Source organism: Theobroma cacao, chromosome 5 (genome assembly GCF_053813885.1).
Source record: "Theobroma cacao isolate CCN51 chromosome 5, ASM5381388v1, whole genome shotgun sequence".
In the NCBI taxonomy this organism is placed as follows: Eukaryota; Viridiplantae; Streptophyta; class Magnoliopsida; order Malvales; family Malvaceae; genus Theobroma; species Theobroma cacao.
This window is the reverse complement of record NC_142643.1, coordinates 47,554,533-47,577,634: the sequence shown is the minus strand read 5'-3', so window position 1 is coordinate 47,577,634 and position 23,102 is coordinate 47,554,533. Positions and strand designations below refer to the sequence as shown.

At 38.2% G+C, this 23,102-nt stretch overlaps 2 protein-coding genes and 1 pseudogene across 2 annotated transcripts; 1 reads left to right on the top strand and 2 right to left on the bottom strand.

Annotated features, from left to right (window-relative positions):
• Positions 1-5,702: 5,702 nt before the first annotated feature.
• Positions 5,703-10,510, bottom strand: PIF3 (phytochrome interacting factor 3). Its single transcript, XM_007031216.3, has 8 exons — positions 9,503-10,510; positions 8,145-9,375; positions 7,939-8,043; positions 7,766-7,831; positions 7,393-7,458; positions 6,778-7,278; positions 6,127-6,248; positions 5,703-6,038 (listed from the first exon to the last, which is right to left on the bottom strand). The coding sequence occupies exons 1-8, from the start codon at positions 9,592-9,594 to the stop codon at positions 6,032-6,034; spliced, it is 2,190 nt and encodes a 729-aa protein (XP_007031278.3). The 5' UTR covers positions 9,595-10,510; the 3' UTR covers positions 5,703-6,031.
• Positions 10,511-15,497: 4,987 nt separating this feature from the next.
• LOC18600644 (putative pentatricopeptide repeat-containing protein At5g52630 pseudogene) lies at positions 15,498-18,705 on the bottom strand (annotated as a pseudogene).
• Positions 18,706-20,095: 1,390 nt separating this feature from the next.
• LOC18600643 (hydrophobic protein RCI2B) lies at positions 20,096-21,400 on the top strand. The gene is made up of 3 exons (XM_018122381.2): positions 20,096-20,343; positions 20,457-20,565; positions 21,129-21,400. The coding sequence occupies exons 1-2, from the start codon at positions 20,254-20,256 to the stop codon at positions 20,541-20,543; spliced, it is 177 nt and encodes a 58-aa protein (XP_017977870.1). The 5' UTR covers positions 20,096-20,253; the 3' UTR covers positions 20,544-20,565; positions 21,129-21,400.
• Positions 21,401-23,102: the final 1,702 nt, after the last annotated feature.

Below are 23,102 nucleotides of genomic sequence, written 5' to 3'. Positions count from 1 at the left end.
ACAATCATTTTAACCTTCTGCGATGGCCTATCTCCGTGTTCTAACATTATGAAGTTTCCTTGACCTTTAGCAATGTCCTGATTCAGGCATCCCAATTTGATATTAAAAAACACAAGTCACAGAAAGATACTTGTAATCTCCATACCTCATCATGCCCTCATAAACTTATCTTATCATCATAGCAGAATATATATATATATATTTATATTTATGAGCTGTTCCATGGGAAGTCAACCACTGTATAACTTGGTCTTTTTGCCATTCTTCTTCTCTTCTCCAACATAGATATCTTGGTAAATGATGGGACAACTTTGCTGTCATTTCTGTTTCTCCCTTTGTTTAGTCAGCCGACTCAGGCTTATGTGTTAACATCTCTTGCTTTTGATGATCGTTTCGTTTACTTTGATCAACTTAGGGAGCGCTATTCAGGGGAATGAATCTCTGTCTTGTAATTTAATGATTACAAGGTTCGGTTAAAATTCACTAATTGCTGGAAGGGGGCGTGATTGCATATGCTGCGTACCTCGTTGCCCTTGTCTACGCAGAGAGCTCTCCTCTGGGGACAGGATCCTCTGTTGCCTTGATTTAAAGCTTCCGGAAACACGTCCACATATCGATATGTTACATCTTTTTTCTTTCGCTTGGGGAATGTATATTCCCAAATCAGGTTTTAAGCATCGTTTTTGGATCTTTTTACCAACCTGTTGATCTGGGATTCCTTTGCTCTTGGCTGAATATTACTGGAAAAGCTATTACATGGAGGATGGAGCACCTTTCCCCAAGAGTTTTTTTTTTTTTTTTACAGAAAGGCTAAATTAAATGGGACTTGCATTTAAACAGCATAGTTTGACAGAAAGCACATAGGCAATAGCAGTTCATGCCAGCCTGCAGAGGTTTATGAATTAGGCTTTGAAGCAGATTTCTTGTGTGATTGGAATTTACACTTATCGCACATGCAGTATTTGGTTTCTGTAAAAGCTTTGTAATTAATCAAACGAGATAAAAATAAAAAAAAAAATGATCCGAATTCTTCTTGAAGTATAGTTCCAACTTGTTTGAGTGGAATAGAATTACAGAAAGAACTCAACTTCCTTGCCTTCACCTAAGAAAATCATTCGGCGGCAGGTCTTGACAGCTCCCATCACCTTACCAATTATTGTTAAGTCAGACATTTGTCAAATGACAACACATGAACACACTTGGGTAGAACAAACTATACTTAACAAGCCTAATCGTCTGTAAAGTGTGGAGTTGATGGGAAATCTATGACATAATTAAATTGATGATGAGGAAGATTCGCAGGATGATAATCAAATGTCATTTGAAAAATGAGGGGACACAATTCAAATGCTCTTGAAAATAGAGAGGCCTCTTTTCATTATCTCTAAAGTTATCCTCCTGCTAAGCTAACCAAGGGACAGACAACTAGTTGACAAGAAAGAGAAACTGTTTATGCTAAATAATGGAATCGTCCTCATTGCTTAGTCCATATTAGCATAATTACCAACTATTATGTGTTTCAGGAAGAAAAATAGAGGAAAAAGTACAAAGTAACTCTTGGAGCAATAGTCAAGTCCATCAAGGTAACTCAGGAAGGTCTGGTCTAGCCTACACTATAACCTGAAGGCCCTCTATCAGAAGCTCAGTTTAACTTCCATTAGATGTCAGAAATGGATCACTGACAATTCCAATTCAACTGTCAATATTGTAGGATTGCAGGTTTCCATTTTCTATTTAAAGTGTTCCTATCATTTTGCTTGTAATTACAATCTGACTCGGTACATTATGAAAGCATAGTCCAGCTTTTCCATCCTTACAACAAGGTAAAGATTTCTCATGTAGTCATTTTGGATTCCAACCTTAGCCGCTTTCCATAGGGCAGAACCCAATTTTTTCAGAGATAATGCTGTCTTTCAGCATCTTCATGATTTACATGAGGACAGTGCCATTAGATCCATGATCAGATAAAGTTGTTGGAAACATCCCACATTTTTTTCCCCAGACAGCTGAGTGATAAAAGGTCGATCCATTCAAGTTGACCTTAATGCATACGCTTTAATTGGCCCATTAACATTAGCCGGAAACACAAGCACATGGATATCTCATAAGTTTTAGTTAAATCACAACTAAACTTACTTGTCTTTTGTCTTGTCAGTGCAATGAGTGATGATGACTGACAAATTAATGTCTATGTCACAGCATTGCTCGCCATACATGGAGCTTAAGATCTTAATAACAATCATTAATCGTCAGTTAAACACTACAGTTGCTTCCACTTTGAAGGATGTCCTGGAAGAATTATCTAAACGCTGTTAGCAACATGTGTAAAGGGGAGAGTTGTGGCGTTTGATTTTTGTAAAGGTGGAGGGTGATTGACTTTAATTAGAAGGCAAAATTATGAGAAGACTAAAAGCTCTTTAACTCCATCAATTATCGAAAGCCTTAAGGCCTTTAACCCCATCAATTATCAAATGCTTTGTCTGGTTGAAACGTTCCTTATGTGCCCCATCTTTGAATAATTACATGTTTGCTTTTTGCTTTGTAGTGGAAATGATAGTCAACTTTCTTCCCGCATTAACATCATTGCTTTTCATGCCCCTAAGTGAACAGTCTAAATACTCTGATTGGAGGACTCTCATGAGTTGAGTCTTCTCAATCAATATGAGCAGAGCTTGGTATGAAGCATTAATTGGATTGGAGCATGCTTAACCCAGTTTGATTAAAGGTGTCCGCTCAATATTCCCAAAAAGTAGAATCCTCAGGAAAACCAGCAGAGGAACATGAATTATTCTCTTTGGGCCAATTTGATAGGCACTTTTTCAGATTTTCTCCACCTATTTGATCGCCTGCTGTTTTTTTTTTTCATTCTGATTGCCTATGGAAACTTCTGCAAACCATCATACCTTGATTATTTTATAGGTTAGGGAAGGGAAGACAGAAGCAGGAAGGAGATTTTCATTTTTCACCGATATATAGCAAGTAAGCACACTTATTGTGTTAGTTTATGGATTGTGATAACAGAACAAAATTTAGGACAGAGATGGTCCCGTAAGTAGAATAGTGTCTTTGTGAGAAGCCTCGAGCTAAGGTAGTGGGCTTGAGATTTCAAGGGTTGAAGGGGGAATTCCATTGACAAGTGACACCTCCTCCTCCTCACCTCACCACCAAAAAACATAAGTGGCAAACAGCGGGCGTTTTGTCTCTGCCTTTTAGATTCCGAATAAACCATACAATACAATACAATGCATCCTTAAGTTTTGCATGGTCCCCGTAAGCTTTGTTTCTTTTTCTTTTGTAACATAGGTAGCAAAAACACAACATTAAATAACTAAGCAATAGTTGGATACCATAAGCTTTGTTTCTTGGTCATAACTATCGAGATTATATATAACAGATTCAACTCTTCCCTCTCCCTTTTTCTCTGAAGATAACATTCATGCATCTACTATTGAATCAAATGACTGGATACAATATAGTGAAATTCTTTATCACTCCTTCAACTTTTCATTTTTCACTTTGGAAAAATCTGTCTGCTCATGAATCTTCATATAAAGAATTTGCACAGTAACAGTTGTGCAGCTGATATTAAGGCGTGATTAAGCTTCCTAGTTTCGTTCTCTTTTCTTCATCTTGTCGCTTTTAATTCATGGATTAACAAAGCAAGCATGGACATGAAAATTTCTCTATGGAACTTGTATTTCTCGATCCCCCATATATTTCTTAAATCAAACTATCCAACATGATACAGCATCTCCCACCAAAGTGCAGAAGAAAACACTCCCAATCAAGGCAGATTAGTGTTCTGTAATTGAGGTTCACAAGCAATGGTGTTATTAGCTAGGAAGGTAACAGGAGAACCACCAGCTTATACCTTTAAAGGAAAGTCGGTGTCTTCTGATGGAATCATCAGTTGCACTGCAATTAGAAACCAGAAGCAATTGTAATTTCTTCCTGCAACGAATTCATAACAAGTTGGGCATAAATATGTGGATGAAGAAGTGGTATCCACAAACATAGTTGATGAAGTAGAGGTCAAATGATATTAATAGAGCCTGAATGAATGGCAACGTCACTGCAAGCTGCTGTTAAAACCAATGAAGATGCGAAGGTGTACAAGTAGTTAAATTAACTGATCAAAGAATGAGGAGCCTCTTTAAGGATTGGACTGTGACTTGAACATTAGGCCATGCCTTCCCCTGATAATGGTGACCAAAGCAGATCATGTCTCGTGACTGAGCGTAGTCTTAACAATCATTGCGTCCACAAAGCTGGCGCAAAAGCATTCAAACGCATAAAACCAATTAGTCAGTGCTGCATTTAAAGCCAAATAAAGGGGTGTAGACAGATGCTGTGTCTTCCGCCGCTTTTGTGATTTATCAGTCTAGAAAAGTTCACTAGCCTCATGATACCACAGCACAAACATGCTGCGCTCCAAGTTCTGAAACCCGAGGAAAAGCTTTTCTTCTTTGTTATGTATAACTTCATTTAGCTGTATGTATTACATTACTATTTCTTCATGCTTCATGCTTCATGCTTCATGCTTCATGCTTCATGCTAATAAGAAGAAGAAACGTTTTCAGTTGCACAAAGTTTCCTTCCTTTCTGCCATTTATTGTCTGTTGGTTTAATAGACCAAACAAATAATTCAGTTGGAAAAAGACAACTGATAAAACAAACGATTGGAGTAAAAGATGATGAATTTTGGTCAAAGTGCTGCACTGAATGCGCAAGAGATCGAATAGAAAACTAACAAGCCAACACAACAAAGGGGTCCAAAGCCGATGAAGGGAAACCTATCTGAAAGCGTGGCATTCTTTATATGTGATGGTTGAATTTTCCAAGCGGACTATCAAATTGAGTATCCTTTTATCCGTAAAATGGAAATTTCCTAGCAATCATTATGAGTATCATCATCTTTGTGCTTATCAAGTCAAGTATATCCATGCTCACAGCAGCACTACAACGAATCCTAAAAGCTAATTACTGCTGGAATATCACTTCCAAAAAGCAAGTTGCACCCACAGGCTAGGTATCAACGCAAGGAGGAAGTACCTTCATTCTTTCAGCATAATAGAACAATGACTATTAGGATAAAGAAATTTTTATGACAGCAAGGATATTGGGGTCATGCTGATGGAAACAGGCAGGAGGAATTCCATGACAGATTGCAAAGGTAATTATAATGCTTGGAGATATAACTTTGTCCACAAATGATGACCGTGCATACTCCAATTATGAGCTTTTCAGCAATGGAATGCAATGCGTTCATACCATCCGCAATCATTTAGAGACAGCTGAAAATGCCCTGCATGAAGCTATTTAAAGATGGATTGAGTTTTAACATAATCCTTCTCAGCCTTTCGGCCACATCCGTGAAGATGGATCCATTAATCTGTCCACTGTTTTCACACTAGCATGTAAAGTTTCATTAGCATTATTGGTCCAGAGAACTAGATGAAAATGAATATATTCCTGACGTAATTGTCTACTTCACATGAGATGATGTAAGGCAGTTGCCAAACAAAATTAAAAGTAAAGAAGACTGTCAAGTTTATGGTTTTAAGCCAATCAAGAACAAAACAACATAAGGTTTATGACTTTAAGCTGACAAATATGATACTGGATGATTACACCACACTATAACTCGACTAAAATATGTATAGAGAGAGAGAGAGAGAGAGAGAGAGAGAGTACCATATATGTAACAGAAGATAATTATCATTTCATCAATTCAAAGAATTAGTTACCCAGAGGTGTACAACGATTTGAATACATACTATTAGGTATTTATCTCTTAGACAACATTGCATTATTTGCATGGATCATATAAATGAATGTACATATGCAAGAAAAGATTTCAAGTCTCCTCAACATACCAAAATCTGTGCAAATTGTAACTGTATTATCCTGAAATTAGTATTCAGCTGACCGTCATTGAGGTACAACCTCATCAGGGAAAAAAAGCTTCGGTATCCATCGGAAGCAAAATGGATTCCTCTCCTCCAATCAAAAGGACCATAATAGCTACCAATTATGACCTGCATTTAAAAGAAAATATTAAGTTCACACTTCTTCGAACCAAAATTTAATGATGCAGATCTCGATATAAAGTTAAAAGTATCTGACCTATCAGGTACTTTTTCATTTCCATCGGCTGATCTAAAAGGTACACTACCAGTAATTTCTGATGCTTGACCATTCTCTTGCACTGCAGCTGGCTGTTCAAAACTTTGATTTGTTGTTGGACACTGGCATCACAAACAATATTAGATTTGATTAGATTGAGCCAGGGTAATGGCAGGAGGCAAATCCATCAAAACATACAGCAAAATATTCAGATAGGTGACTAGTTAATTTACAGGAAGTTAATAGAATCTAACACCCTTTTTCTGTCATCCTTGTCTGCGTATGTAGAATAAAGCCAAATGTACAATACATAAAAGTGTCTGTGTGTTTGTATGTGTATATTACAACTTATTCTGCTATATTAGAAGCGAAAAACTTCTTCATTGATGAAAAGAAAAAGGATTTCTCTAATCTAACCCCGACAAGAAACAGTCCACAGCTTTATAATGAACTTGTCTGCTTGACTTGGCAATAATTCAGCATCAAAATAAATAGTCATCAAGGGTATGCTTCTATACCATGTGAAATAGCTAATTTGTCATTTGCCTCTGGGAGAAATACAGCCTCAGCAATTAAGTCCCACTTCAGAATATACTAAAAATATTCTTTCTTTTTTCAAAATGTGACTTACAGGGAAAAAAATCTCCTTACCTGACTAGGTGTCTGATTCATTGAGCTATTGACATTAGTATTCTGTGCCACTTGTGAATTGATATTCTGCACTGGATCCTTTGAACTAGAAGCTGTAGCTGAACCCATATTATCCATAGGACCTACCAGTCCACAGGCACTCAATCCCATGGCCGGTTTCATGAGATGCCCACCAGAAATAGGAATCAATGGTGTATGCGGCATTGACATGGGAAGTCCTTGACCTGGAAGCCCGAATAGCTGGAGGTTAGATCCTGCCATCCCTTGGAGAGCAGTGGGGCCAGGGCCTGAAAAAGGTGCTCCATGGATTGGAGGCACCTGAACCATAGGTCGAGCAGAAGATCCAGCATTCATGTCAGGCAATGGCATCCCAAAACCCATACCCATTCCCAGTCCAACACCCATGGGTGAAAAATGCGCCATATGAGCTGCATGCATGTGTTGCATTCCAGTTGGTAACATCATTGGTGGCATATACAAGCCAGCTCCCATGGACATAATCTGCATAAGGTTGGTAGTTGATAAATTGAACTTATTCAGTTACCTTTCAAAAATCAAAAACCAAATATACACCAAACAGAAGAGTTGATTTGGGAGAAATAAGAGAGATCTTACCTGCACCTGTAGTTGAAGTGTCTTAAGATATTCAATTGCCTCATCAAGCATCGAAGCTTTGTCCACCTTGTAATGTCAAAATGTAAAAGTCAACAGTATTTAAAATACAAAGGCCATCAGGTCTTTGTTGGTCTGTTTTTGGTTTCAATCACAAATCCATTTAACCAATGTCTAATGAAATTAACAAAAGCTGCAGTAAACATCAAAGATAAGAAATACGAATAAGCTATCTGTTTTGAACTAAAAATAAAATACACAATGATATGCCTGAGCTCATTCTATTTCCATAATCAATCTGTGTCTAAGCAAAATGCCTTAATTTGGTTAAAAAGATAACAAAACATAGCAACCAAAGACCCAATGAGTTGCCAACCTTATTGCAGTTTGGTATGAGCTCCTGTAAAGCACGCATCTTCTCATTAATCCTATCCCTTCGCCTCTGTTTGTGGAAGTCCAGTTGAGTATCAGTCCAGATCTTATAATTCAGAAACAGCCATATGGAAGACAAATTACAAATTAACAAATTTATCAAATGTGCTTACTCACCCGTTCAGATAAATTATGCACTTCTGCTGCTCTGCTTCTCTTGGACCCCGAACCTCCTCGAGCAGGAACTGCTTTTTTCACACCTACAGATTCTTCCTCAGCATCCTGCACATAAGTTGGTTACTTAGCTTATTGGTTAAAGGAAAGATAAATTAAAAGCAAAGCAGGACAGAACACAAAACAAAAAAAAATGATATAGAGCTTACTTCACTAGGACATTCTGACTCCTCATTATCACGACTTTTTCTCTTCAAATTATATACTGGATCATCAGAAGCTCTCTCTACACTATTTCCAGAGCAAACAGAAGAAGCAGCAAGCACAGGCTCTACAGTCTTATCACCATCTGGCAGTCCTTTAGAAGCACTTTCACCAGTAACTTGACTAGGGTTTTTAACATTCTTGGGGGCATTTTCTTCACAGATGGCATCAATTGGTTCAGCAGTAACTGGTTCATCTAGAGACTTAGCTTTGGATTCTTTTCTATCAGTCTTCATCAGCACTATCGTAGGTTGGCACTGTGAAAACTTTTCCTTCTGTAAATCAATACTTGAATCAATGAACGTGGTATCAGCAGGGTCACTAATACTGGCAGCAGACCCCTTTTCCTTGCTTCCAATCCTTTCAATGCTAGCTATAGCACTTATGTTCTGAAGACTAGCTTTAACAAGAGCAGCAGGACGTGAAAAATGGGAAAAATTCATCAAGACTGTGTTATTGCAAGGCGCTACTTGATCTTGTTTCTGCATCTTAATGCCAGGCAAACCACCATCTGATGCTTGAACTCCAATTGAATCTCCACCAATGGCATGGTGGGTGGAGGTATGACCCAGGCTGTTACCAATATTCTCCAAAATTCTTGATCTTAAAAATGGAGATGACGTTTGACATAACTGTGATGGCAGCGTGGATAATTGACTGGTACCACTTCTAGGCCTAGCTTCTCCATCTGCTGGTGTAGGAACCTTTGATGGATTTCCTTGTTCAAAAACCGCACCATTATTTAGAGAAACAGTGCAGGAATCTCTAATGGATTGGCTTCTTCTATCAAATGATGCAAAGTTACTATGAGTAGAAGTCTCATTTACAGCGACCCCAGATAATTCAGGCAAGAAATCGGAATATTCACTCTGTAGAGATTGATCCACTGGATAGTTTAACCAAGGCACCACTTCATCATCTTGATTCAAACTCATTTCAGCAGAAGGCACCGACATTGGGATTTCACTCAATACAGAGTCAATCGTCCCAAACTTTCCCATTTTTGTATTAGTTCCCCCATTCCCTGTATCTTTATCTCTGGTCTTAGGTGTGTGCGATGGTAAACAATGAGATGGTAAGCTGTTACAAGCAGGAATCCTTCTAGCTTTACTTGCCTGACCTTGCATCAAAATTTGACCATTTTCCAATACAAGCTCAACAAAGTCATTCTCAGGTCTGCATTCAAACACATAGAGAGAAGGGGAGACAACCAAATTAGAAAGATTTCATATGATACAATTCCATGAACAAAAGAAATTTAATGTTTGAAGTGATTGAGGAACTAGAGTAAAACTGAACTTACACAAAAGACAGATCAGTTGAACATGAAGGGTTCTTGTCTTGAGATGAATCAAGCTTCCCCCTAGCCATTCGATATAGCTCAGACAAAGGCATGATGAAGGGCTGAAACAGCGTTTTGCTTACTCAGAAATAACCCAACTTCAAGCACTTAGCCATTGCTAGTACCTCCCATCACTATTCTTAACTCTTCATGCATGGTTCAAAGAATCCAAAGAAACATACATGAATGTAGCCATCAAGGATTCAAGACAAATACGCCTGACCAAAAAAACCACTACAAGACAACCTACTACACTTTTAAGGCGAAAAATAATGGGAAAAAGAAAAGGACGAAAACCGCTATTTCAGTAACTATAATTTACAGAATAAAATCTTCCTCCTTATCAGTAAGTAATGGAATAAAAAAGTTTACATTGAATTTAAAGATAAAGAATCAGTCAAACCAAATTTTAATGGCTCCCAAAGGCCAAAGTGAAGAAAAACCTCCAAAATAAATTAAGCTCCTTTACTTAAAAAATTCAATCTTTTCCACTTTTCCAATCATCATTAGATCAAAAACTACCCAGAAAATCAGGGATCATGGCTCCAAATAAGAGGAAGTCCTCAAAAATCCTGTTACTTGAAGAAGAGATGAAATTTCAGACGAACCCAGTGATCAGGCTAGAGATTCAGAAAAATGCATCACGATAAAGAAGAAAAATTGTTGAGGAAAACAGAGTTCCTCGAAGCATTCAAACGACGCTAATCCAAATGCATTAAAACTGACCAATTTGGTTTAAATAAAAGATTTTCAAAAGCACAATCGTTAAAGCTCGAGCAAAGAGAACCCAAGTTTTCAAGAGAGTGAAAAAGCCAAAAACCAAGTGGACGCAGAAGACGGCGTAAGGCTTGCACAGTTGCAGGGGACCAGGCCAAGACAGAGATACAGACAACCAGTCAGTCACCATTAACTCACTCCTCAACTAAAGCCAACCTAAGCTAAACGCCTTTCAGCTACAGGATACCACTCCTAGCATAGTACTAGTAACTTTTCTTTTCTTTTCTTTTTTTAAAATTTACAGTTTTCACCTTGTAATTAGTAATAATCTTAGCCCCCCTTTTTTTTTCCTTCTTTTTCCAAAGTAGGGCCTTCCTCTATAGTTTGCTATGTCAACTCACCACGACTCCTTCGATTCTAATCCAACGGTTGCCCGACACACTTTCGGAGTAGTTAAAAGTTTACAGCATTATCACTCAAAACTTTACTTTGATAATCAAAGTTTTTTGCCACTTGAAATGATCAAGAACAGATGCTGTGTCCTCTTCCTTGTATTTGGATACTTTGATATTATCCTTTGCTATATTATACTAGTATATATTATCCAATGTAATTGGGTGGTTGTGGGCCTTTCTGTTTGTTTTCATAATGGAAAACAACACCATCATATCTAGACTCTAGACCATTACAATATGTCTTGAGGATGTTTGTCTCCCTTTTTTCTGTTTTTACAATTAATCAAGGTTTGAGGAAGGGATTAGTAAAGTTATTGACTTTGCTTGTGATGGGGTTTTTAAAAATCTTCTTCCCCTTCATTCTTGGAGAGACTTTAACACCCTCGACGAGGATGAGAGACATTAACTCTGCAAACTAGTGGTCCATTCTGTCACTGTTTTCCTTTCTTTTTCCATCAACTAATTCAAATTCGATTGTGGATGAAAATAATTAACTAGTCAGTGAAATGGCTATTTTAGAGTTTTAGTTAAAACTTTTATCATATCACAGATTTTCACAAAGTCCAAAGGGAGTATGTTCAAATAAACCAACTCAATCGAAAGGCATGGTTACTTTCCAAAGAGATCATCGCAGCTTCCAATTCCGCCTCCCCTTGATCAAGGTAACCGAAATATCCTGGTTGTCCTGATGAATGATGATATAACATAACATGACAATTGAGGTTGAAGTTGTCATTTACTTGAATGCATTTCATTGGAAGCTAAGCCAGTGGACACCAAAATATTTGACTTCATATTCTTAGAAATGGCCAATGGGACCCGCTAAGGCAGAAATGTATTAAGAAAAGAAAGAGTTAGCAGAGTGATTAGATTAATTAAGAATCTGAGGCTTAGTAGATAGTAAGAAAAATACTACTAGTATCAATTAGTGCACCAAACAGAGATAGATTTGGTGGCTATTGGGTGTTTCATGTCTGTCTGCCTTTCATCAAAGGAAGGAATAGTTTTTAGATTAGATTGGATATGTTAGATTAGATATGCTTAAAAGGAAGGGATATATATTATTATGTGCTTTTGTTGTTGAGTTGAGACTTTGTTGAACTTAGAACTGGGGGGTTTGCCATCAATATCATGCTAATAATCAACAGTGCCATTGCATTATTAAAGCTTTTCATGTGCAGTTCACCGAGGGGGAGAAGATTGGGATTTGCAGGATGCTGGTGGACCCCAGTGGCCGGGGAAGGAGAATGGGGCAATGTCCACGTGGACCCTCGCCGACCCAGTAAGGGATACGGCACTATCCAAGTGGACCCCCAGTTTCTTGGGGCATCTTTCTCCCTTGGCTCTCTCAGCCTCCCAGCCCCAGGTGCATGCACAGTTGCAGGTACCGTTGTTTTCAGTGAAGGGAACTGGAAAAGGATTACGTGGTTGACTGCTTTTTATTTTTACTTTGTTACTGTCTGCCTGGGCTCTGGTTCTTGCTCTGGGGAAGATAAATCTTAAGGGCCTCAAAGGCTCAGATTGACCTTAAATCATGTTCACAGAAAGGAGTGTGGAATTCACGTGTTCATATTCATTTCACGTGACCCTTTGTCCTGTGTCCATGGACGTCATCCTTATGTATTGTAAGGTAACCATGACTTATTCTTTTGCCTGCATCTTTAGTCTTCCGTGTACATCACATGCCTCTACATCAAACAATCAATCTCAGCTTTTGCATGTTAGCATAGCATGGTATCATAATATCAGAATGGCTCTGGCCTAGCTAGTACTAAAGTGCATACGTAATTTGCTAGTTTTTTGTGTTTCATGACATTAGGTATCCTTTGAAAAATTCTAGCTAAATTTGTCCTTAATTAGGCTCCTTGGACCAAATCTGTATACCCAACTACTGTTGCACTTAGAATGCCTCTTTTTTTGAGACAAAAAAAATAGTATTCTTCTTTGGCTGTAAATGATAGCATCATGTTTCCATTAAAATAATAATGCCACTGATATAATTAATCCATGGTAGATAAGAAGCTAAAATAATAATTTACCATGTGATTCTATTGGAATTAATGAAGCCTTGGGACAAAACAAATTAGAAAATAATTTTGCCTAAGCATGTAGGTGGGCATAACCTGGAAACCGCAAGTACATTCATCAGAGACAGAAAAATATTTTTGAGGTAAGTTGTAAAAGAAACATCAGAGCTTCTGATACAAAGTTGTGGGAAGATCAACGGATCATTTAAATAAAAGAATATGACCCTTCATAGGATGATAAAGATAATATATTTTAATGTCAGAATGGCTGCGGAGCCTGCCTCATCTTTATATTGCACCCACGTATGTTGGAATCATGCTCTCTCTCTCACATCGCATGTTCTAACAACTTGTGCAGCCCACTGTCACTGGCTCCCTGCCGCCCTGCAATCTTGCACATGACCAGACCAATGACCTTACTATTGCAACATGCACAGATATATTTCGACGCTGTGAATCTTACATTGGCTTGGCAAGAAGAGCTAGCAGGTGCATAGAGCCAAGGTGATCAAAATTTCAAGTGTCGAGATTTTAAGCCTGTCGCACTGCTCATCTTATCAGATTAGTTTTTGGGAGAGAGGATAATGATCTCGTGACAAAAACACCAAACAGCCTGTTTTTATCTTTTCTCCTCAATTTGTGCAACCCTGAAATGAGTATTTGCTATATAACCGCTGATATCAGTATTTAGAGTTTCTGCAATGCTAAAAACTGCCATTCAGAGCCTGTGTTTTGCTGTTTATTAATTACAGTAGTAGTCTATATGTTTAGTAAGAAGATGCTAGTATCATTTATTAGTGCTATAGCGTGTTTGTTTGTGTTTGTATGTGACTAAAATATAGCGTTTTTCAAGCCTGTGAAGGGACCACCTCATTGAATTATATCAGGTTTGCCCATGATGTTTTGTCGCTCAGGAATCAGGATGATATAGAAATATTAAAAGCAGTGATAATAACAACAACAACAACAACAATAATGTTCAAAGTCAAGTGAGTAAATTAAGAATATCAAGAAGCACGCGCAAAAGTAAAGAATGCTTCAGGCCAAGCTTAACGATATTGATACGGGAGCCCACAGAAATGAAGTTGGAATTAAAGAAATATCGAGATTTAGGAATGGGTTTCTGCAGATATAATGCACAGACGTTTATACTTTTATGGGTCAAAATGAGGAGTTAATGCATGCGGTGGTTCTCTCGGCAGGTTTGCCCATACCCTGCCAGATTAAAAACTAGAGCATCAGCCCCGCCAAGGCAGGTGGTACAGTAATTTGGCTCTGTTGCTGTCATGTTCTTCTTGTTGCTAATGCTATGTGTACTTTTTTCCCGACCCAGGTACATTTTTATTTGGTGAAACTTCAGCATAAAGACCATGTTTTTGGATTTTCTTTCTCAAAATCATCACTTATAATAGCAGCTGTATGTGTCAATATCCAATCAATAGTATATAGTAGTAGTTAACTATTCCGGATTTTATATGAGATTATCCTCTTGTGTTCTGAGCAAGGACAAATCTTAATCCTTGAACAGCTATCGGATGGATATGCTGTAGCTAGCTAGATGCAACTTGATATGGCATGATGTTACAGCAGAGGTCAAGGACAAATCCGTTTTCTTCTTCTTTTTTGATGGCAGGGACAAATTAATTAATCATATCTAGTAGTAGGTAAGCGTATAATCTGATACACGTTTGCCGTTAATAGGCACTTCTTCCCCACTCTAGGGCAATTTTACTTGGCAGGTATGCAACTTGATATCTGCAGACATGACCATATAACTTGATCTGTCATAAGATTACAACATAGTATTAGTAAGTCTTTTTTCGTTTTTTCTAGCAAGAAAAATGCAACAAAGAGTAGAATATGCAGCCATCAGGACCCAGAGCGAAACAGACCAAGTGAAGCTGGTTCTTCAGCTATAACAAAAGTGCTGAACCACTCTCCTTTATCACCATAGACATAGGAAAAAGGAAAATCCTCCTTTTCGGCTTCGTTTAGGCCCAAAATCTATATTGCCCTTTTGGGCTAATACTGTCAATCAAGCCCAATTATTTATTCTGGTACGAAAACCAAGAAATGAATGGGCAATATCACATGGGTTCTCCCTTCGTGGACCAATAAGCTAAAGGTGCTTTAGGGTTTACACTTTGTCACACTATATAGGTTTGTGTAATCAAGATAAGATGCGTGGTGGCCGCTTGGTGGATGTGAAAGTGGAGAGAGCATGGAGATGGAGTTCGGATTTTGGGAAGCACATGGGGTGGGTGGAGGGGGAAGATAAACACTGGAAAGATTTTTTCAATGTTTCTGTTAAAAGAAACAAAGAAAGAAAGAGATGTTTGTCTTCCCTACTCCACCCATCCCATCCGTTTCCTACTTTTCCTCCCTCTCCTCAAGTTCTCTGATCTGTTGCTGCAAAGTACATGCCTCCCATCATCCATCTATGATATTGGTTTGTACATGATCTGGAATTCTATTATCCTGTATGTTTCTTTCTTTCTTTTTGAATCTATATGTATCCAAGCATGGTATTGATGCATATATGATCATGAGGTTAGTTCAGAGCTTTTTCTCTTGCGTGCTGCTTCTTCTGATTGTTAGGTGGGCGTGGTCTTGGTTTCTACAGGTGGTGGATTCTCTGTAAGTTAGAACTTGGCAAAAGGGGAAGTTCAGACTGAAGTAGTTGGGGTCAACTGTAGCTCGATCGACCAACATTAGATATATAAGTTCCCAAAAGTAAAACATAGTCATGCTAAGATCTGTAAATGATTCTCCTCTTGAAAACTGTTTTCCTCTAATTGGACAGAGACAGTGAGAGAAGCTGCTAAGTATATGAATTGATCTAAAAAAACTGAAATGAAAAACCTGCTGAACGCACTTATCTAAGCCAATACATCCGGGTAACAAGATTTAAGACAGGTCCAACTCAAGGCAAGTTGAACACCGGCTGTCCTTGACTTCATTTTGCCCTCACTTCTTAATTGCTCATTTTCAGGCGACTCTCATATGAGGAAAGTGAAGAGAAATATAGGGTGTGTGTCTTTCCTTTCGAGCAAATATAGGATCATGCTACAACATTTGAGAACGGAGCGGCTCATATAAATAACACAAAGTTTTGCATAGGGTAATCAAGGGTTACTTCTTTTCTTTTAGGACTGATGAAAAGACAAAAACAAAACGGAAGCTAATAGAGAGCTTGACAAGATTCTAAAATTTGGAATGAGGTTGCTGCATGGTGCATTTTCCTAACTTTAGGAGCTAGCAGCGATAGGCAAATAGCACAAATGGTTAAAGGATGGTTCACTATATTATGTTTGTAGTTTGTACAGGTTTCCATCATATGCATCATTGTAGACAGCTTATGAAGGGGACAAAAAATTTCATTAACTAACCCGAAAAAAGTTTAATTTCATTCCAAGGAGTTGCATGGCAATACCCTGCAAAAAGAGAGGGAAAGAAGACACAAAAATCTCTTCAATACCCTAAACAATGCCATGTTTCTAACTACAAAACTTACTCAAGAACAATCACCAATAGTCGCTGCAGGAACACAAACCATTCCTGAAATGGTGAAACCGATTGATATCCCTTAAAATAATCTCTCTCTTGAAAACTTCTGAAGCAAACTTCATAACCATATGACAATCACCACAAGTCCTTAAATTTTTCTTTATCCTAATTGGAGCACCAGCAGGGAGTGCTAGCAACCCAAATGCAAAAGCTATTTTCTCACTATGATACCACAAGCTCTGTTCTTTATCCACGTCAGCACTATTAACAGCATACTGTTTTTGAGGCACATATCCTTTATCCTTCACTAACTCCTCCACTTTTTTCAACATCTCATAAATTTCATCCATCCTAGAATGTGATTTATCATGCACTGTAAACACAAAGGTCTTATTTTTGACATCAATCCAACTACATCCAGGTTCCTTTCTTACCCTATTGATACCCATCAATCTTCTAACTTGATCGGCTTCCCTCAGTTTTCCTTTATGTGCATACATGTTGGAAAGGAGCACATAGTTACCTGGATTATTAGGTTCCAACTCAAAAAGTCTCCCTGCAACTTCAATTCCCAATTCAAGATTGCCATAATTTGCACAACCACCAAGCAAAGCTCCCCAAACGGATGAGTCAGGTTTGATCCGCATTTGTGCTATAAACTTCTTAGCTTCATCTAGCTGACCTGCACGACCCAGTAAGTCAACCATGCAGGCATAGTGTTCATGACCAGGGCTTATACCATGCACCTTTTCCATAGAATTGAAGTAAGCATACCCCTCTTCAACACGTCCTGTATGACTACAAGCTGATAAGACACAAACAAAAGTGATATAATCAGGTTTTAAGCCATCTGCAAGCATTTTTTCAAACAAGTCAATTACTTGGTTTCCATTCCCATGTTGTTGGCAAGCAGCAATCATCGCTGTCCAACAAACCACATTACGATTCTTGATTTCTTCAAACACACGACGAGCATCATCCAAGCTCCCACATTTTGCATACATTGTAATCAACGAACTAGCAATGCATGTATTCTTTGAAAACCCTGTTTTTATAATCTGATTATGGATCAAAGTCCCTTGACCTAGTGCAGCAAGATGGGCAGAAGCATGAAGGGCTGTAGAGCATGATGCCTCATCTGGCGATATACCTGCCCTTCTCATGACCCAAAAATAATTGCAAGCTTCTTCAAAGTTTTCATTGTAGACACACCCCATTGACATGACGTTCCAGGTAATAACGTCTCTAGCGCCTACAGTATTGAACAACAAAGCACCCTCATCAAACAAGCTGCATTTGAAGTACATGTCCATAAGCGAATTCTTCACATAGGACAAAGCGAGTAAGCCGTGCTTAACGATCATCCCATGGATTTGCTTCCCAAATTCCAAAGCCCCCATATTGGCGGAAGCACTTAACACGCTCGAAAAACTCACTTGATCAGGACTAACAAAATCCTCCCTTATAACCTCCCTAAACAGCAAAAGTGCCTTGTCATGCAAACTGTTCAACAAGCAGCCAACGATCATCGAATTCCAAGAAACAAGGTTTCTTTCAGGCAAAGCAACAAACACCTTCTCGGCAAGGCCCATATTATGGCACTTTGTGTACATATCCGCCAAGGCGCTGCCGACAAACACATCAGTATCATACCCGTGTTTGGAAATCAAGCAATGCATCTGTTGGCCATGAAGAAGGATGGTGGTACTCGCGCAGGCGGGCAAAACAGCGGAGAAGGTGTAGTGGTTGGGGTATACACCATTGCTCCTCATGTGGTTAAACAACGTTAAGGCCTCAAAGGGTGTGTTGAAACGGGAAAGATGGGAGATGAGAGTGGTCCAGGAGACTACGCCCTTGGGTACTCGATGGGCAGTTGAGAATAGGAGTAGGGAGTGAGAAATGTGGCCACACTTGGCATACACGCTGAGAAGGTTGTTGAAGAGAAAAGGGACGGAAAGGAAACTATTTGTGACGAATTGGGAGTGGATTTGAGCTGCATGTCTGAGGCTTTTGGTTTGGGCGGTGGTGTTTAGGAGGTTGTTCAGATGGGTGACAGTGTGACTGGGAAACAACTTGGATGTCAGCAGAGATGGTGCTGCTGTGCCACCTGTTTGACATTTTTGAAGGAAGGGCATTGGTCTCATCTCATAATTCTTGCCACTCGTAAGCCCAACCCTTGTTCACAATTCAATCATGATGCACAAAGCAAAGCGGTTGGCCCAACTAGTGGCATATTGACACACAGTTCGGCAGAGCAGATGATGTTGTCGGACTCGGGAGAGAGACACTTGCTTTCCTTGATTGAGTGACCATACATGCATGTAGTTGGGTTTCAGTGGCACTGGAGGCTCGGACTTCTCGAAAAGCGGGCAGGCAGGGCTCAGTTGTGCATGTCAGCCTGCTACACCGTAGAGGACCACTTTACTCTGCTCCTTGTTTATTCCTCCTAGTCCCAAATCTAATCTAACACTATTATCTATTCCTACATCCTAATAGTCTAATACTACATCAAGTTTCAATTTTTATATATTACTGTTCTAATTTTTAGGTTACAAAATAAAAGCACTAGTCTCTTAATTTGCTATAAGTCTATTAGTTGTATTTTAAATTCAATATGTCTACTATTCAAACAAAGTTTTAAAAATAAAATATTTTATTATTTTTATCAATAAAGTGTAATTCAACATAAATCACATTTAACTTACAAGAAATGTTTCCCCTCTTATTTGTATCAAGGACAATAATGCAATGGCTCCATATATAGCTCTCATAGCTAAAGATGTGAACAGGTAAGTACTGTTTAATTTTGAGGTATTCGATCTCAAATTCAAACTTAATTAATAAATATGACACTCGAACTCTTCAATTATCTAAATATTTTTAAAATTTACTGTTTAAATTTAAATCTTATTACCATCTCACTAATAGCTAATTATCTAAATTTCTTTAAAAATTTGATTATGTAAAAAAAATTATTATAATCTTTATAAATATCTAATTACTCAAATCAAAACCCTATTATTATATCACTATTCAATGATTACTCAAACTCATTTAAAAATTTGACTATATAAAAAAATTTATTATACGGTAGCCGTAGTTGAGCAAAGTGTTGATGGAAGAAAGGATCTATAGATCTTAGCAATTTTGGATTCCGCTCGGAGGTGAAGAGTCAAAAGATATTCTACCCAGCTGCAAATCATAAAGCTTCTAAAAGGACGACTTCGTATAATTGGTGTAAACTGACACAAAGGTGATTTAGATCATACTTGCATTACACGGTGAGATGGAACGATATCTTGACATGAGCATATCCAGTCTGGCACACGTGGGTGTAGGGATGGCTGGGACGTGGCCACGAGCGAGAGAGGACGGTTAACACATTTTCTTTTTCCAAGGGGCAGCGACGATTATGTAATGTTTTTGACTTGTGGGTTAAGATAAGCCTCACACGCAAGGAGGGTCCAGGGCGGTTTATTTCACATGCGTGGATCAATCCCAGATGACGAGACTCCCTTACAGCCACTGTTCAAGGTTTATGCCGCAACCTCCGAGCCGTCGGATTCTGTCACACCTCTCTGAATGCCACGTGGAGACGTGTTGTGGTGCAATCCAATGAAAAGCAGGCACATGCGTTATTAATGGAGTGAGCTGTAGGATTCCGGAGCACAAGGATTCAGCATAAAGCCATAAACCCAATCGAAGAAATCAATCATTTTAACTTTACAACGTTAAAGAAGGAACAATCATGAATCATCAACGTATCAACTAATCAACTGTCTGCCTTAACTGACACGTGGATTCTTGGGGGTCTATATATCAGTACCACCATCTCCCATATCTCTCTCACACCCAAGGCCGAGTAGTTATCTTCTTGTCAGCTCTTGGTCCTCCTGAATTGTGCGTGCTATTGGAAGTTAGAAACCCTTACTCTTGAATTTCTTTTCTTGGCGATTTCAATTGTTTTAGTTATTTGAAAGAAAGGGTTCTAAGAGCAACAAGAAACATGGCAGATGATAGCACAGCTACCTGTGTAGATATCCTCTTAGCCATAATCTTGCCTCCTCTTGGAGTCTTCCTCAAGTATGGTTGCGAGGTGATAATACCAACATCATCTCTTATGTTTTTCTTCCTTTTACTGTCAATAAAGCTTATATATAAGTAGAAAGTAATTAATCTTGGGAAGATTTTGTTCGATGATGCATGCAGGTGGAGTTTTGGATCTGTCTTGTACTGACCCTCTTTGGCTACATCCCTGGTATCATTTATGCTGTCTATGCCATCACCAAGAAGTGATCCAATTCCATCTTCTGCAACTGTAAGCAACCTCTGCCCTCCCTCTTTTATATTCTCCCATCCTGAAGATGGTATCACTAATCAAGAAAGGCAAGGGAGGAAAAAAAATGATGGCACCCTGTGGTTTAGTTATTAGTAGTTTGCAATTTAATTATTTGTAAATTAATCTAACCATTTGCTTAAATCGAAAGTTTTCCTTGTCTTGTTTTCTTTTCTCTTAAGTTAGTAATAAGCGGATCAAAAGTTTTTCCCCTCTTCCACATTGATACAAAAATGCAAAAATAAAGTTTACATTTATGATATTCAACATATCTATATGTCCTGATGTGCATAGCATAGCCATGAGCCCCATTCATGGAAGGGGACAAAAAGTAAGGTGAAGAGTATGCATCATGCATGGTCCCATTTGATATGACTTTCATTAAAAGTGGCCTTGCAAACTTTAATTGCAATTGCTATCCACCCAAGCGAACCATTTTGCTTTAGGATAATCCAGAATGCTTCCTATTCTTAAAATTGACTATGCTAGTTTCTTGTCACTCTTTAATCACCCAATTAAGTCATTGTTACCGTTGTAATTTACAGGTGGAGACGCAATGAAGAGGTGTAAGGTGGTGATTGGGTGTAGGATTCTTGCTTCGATGTGTGTCGGTTGTGCCATTCTTACTGTTTTTATTTCAATATTTTGCTTGTGAAGTTGATGTAAAGCTGTTTGATTTCATGATTATGATCATAAATGGAGATTGTCACGTTGTGATAGTTGTATGTCTCCAAAGGAATGATGATGTAGTCCATAGATAATATGTGGATTGTTTATTATTCATCTAATTATTTATGGAGTTAATGACTTTTATCAATGTGATGTGAAACCATTATTTCGCTTCTTCAATCTTTTTCTTGCTAGTCCCTACCCCAATCCTTATTAAACAATTCAATTTCAAATTAAAAGACTATCTATGATTAAAATATATAAGTTAACATATTATACAAGACTAATTAAACCAATTTAGTTGACACTTTCCTAGTGATTTAACCTAAATTCAATTCAGTGTGGCCCTAATTCAAGTAATTAGGTTTTTCATGATAGAATTGGCTAAGTTCCTCAATTAAAATTGGTGTTTCTTTGAATGCTTATCTTTCTAAAAGAAACCACAAAACAAAAGAAAAGGAAAGTAGCCAACCTAAAGCCTCTTTATTCGTGCTTTCAAATAATTTTGGCTTTACCTTCCCCCATCTCCATCAACCCCAACCGACCGTCTCCACCATGCCCCATTCTTTCTTCCTTAAAAATTTATTTTCTTGGCTAATTGAAGCATTTGTATTACCCAAAGAAAAGCCTGCTAAGATATATGCAGTAGACCAGCTCCCCTGAACCTGTCGAGCAGTCTTGTGCCGATTGCGTGCCAAAGCACCTCCCCTTTACTTGCCCAATCGCTTTACCTATTAAGAATGCTTTATTAACGAATCAAAGGCAGCCATTTGTCAACAATTCCTGGTGACTTGGAAGCCTTCTGATTTCACGACTATTGACAAGTAACTAGTAGAGTTCTACTTGTGTCTTCAAACTGTTCCTTGATTTCACGTTGGAAAATGCAGAGCCGAAACCCGAAATTTCTTCAAAATGCTCCCTTCCGCTTCACTTGTCTAACAGTATAGCCAGCCACTAGTATCCAAAACAGTCACATCTGCAGATAACATAACGTTACATGTACATACAAACACAGGCAACAATTATCCAAATAATATCTCTCTGGCTATTAACGGTGCAAAATTAAGCTGGTTCCATATCGCATTAAGTTTCCCGAAATCATATCGATCAATCAATCAATCAATATGATAGGGAAGAGCCATGGACTTCATTCAACGTCAAGGATACATAAGAGCACTCTTTATTCACAACAGACAAAATAAAAGCAAAAGGTAGCATAAACCAGAACGTGACCTAAGATCAGAGGGATCGGCCATAGTCGTATTTTTGTGCGTATATATATATATATATATATATATATATTAAAATTCGATAATTGAAAAAGACAAACATTCGTCATTCTATGCCGGGCAAGGGAAAGAAAGAAGAGGCTATGCAATGCATGTACGATGATAAGAGAAGGATACACAGCAGCTTGATTCTCATCTTCCAACTCACGAAGTCAACGCCTTGGGCTCATAACAGTGCATTGCAATAGAATATATGAAATTGGAAATTATGTAAATAACTAAGTTAAAAATTTCATGATTAAGGATTGGTTTTCTAGATACGAACAAAATCAACAATGAATCAAAATGCATAAGAAACTGAAAATTAAGAGCCACCTTTGATTATTCAGCGTAAAGTTGAAGAGTAGAAGTAAACTAAACATTAATAATGTCATGTCTAAAGGTTGAAGAGTGGGTTATATATTTAGTGAAGAAAACAGTAAAAGAAAAAGTTGTACTGACACGCGAGCATTTTGTTCATTAGTTGATACATAATCTTTTATCTTAAAAGCAAGATTCTAATCTCCTCCCCAATTATATATAAAAAAAGGTTGTACTGACATGTGTTGAATGCTAGCAGTT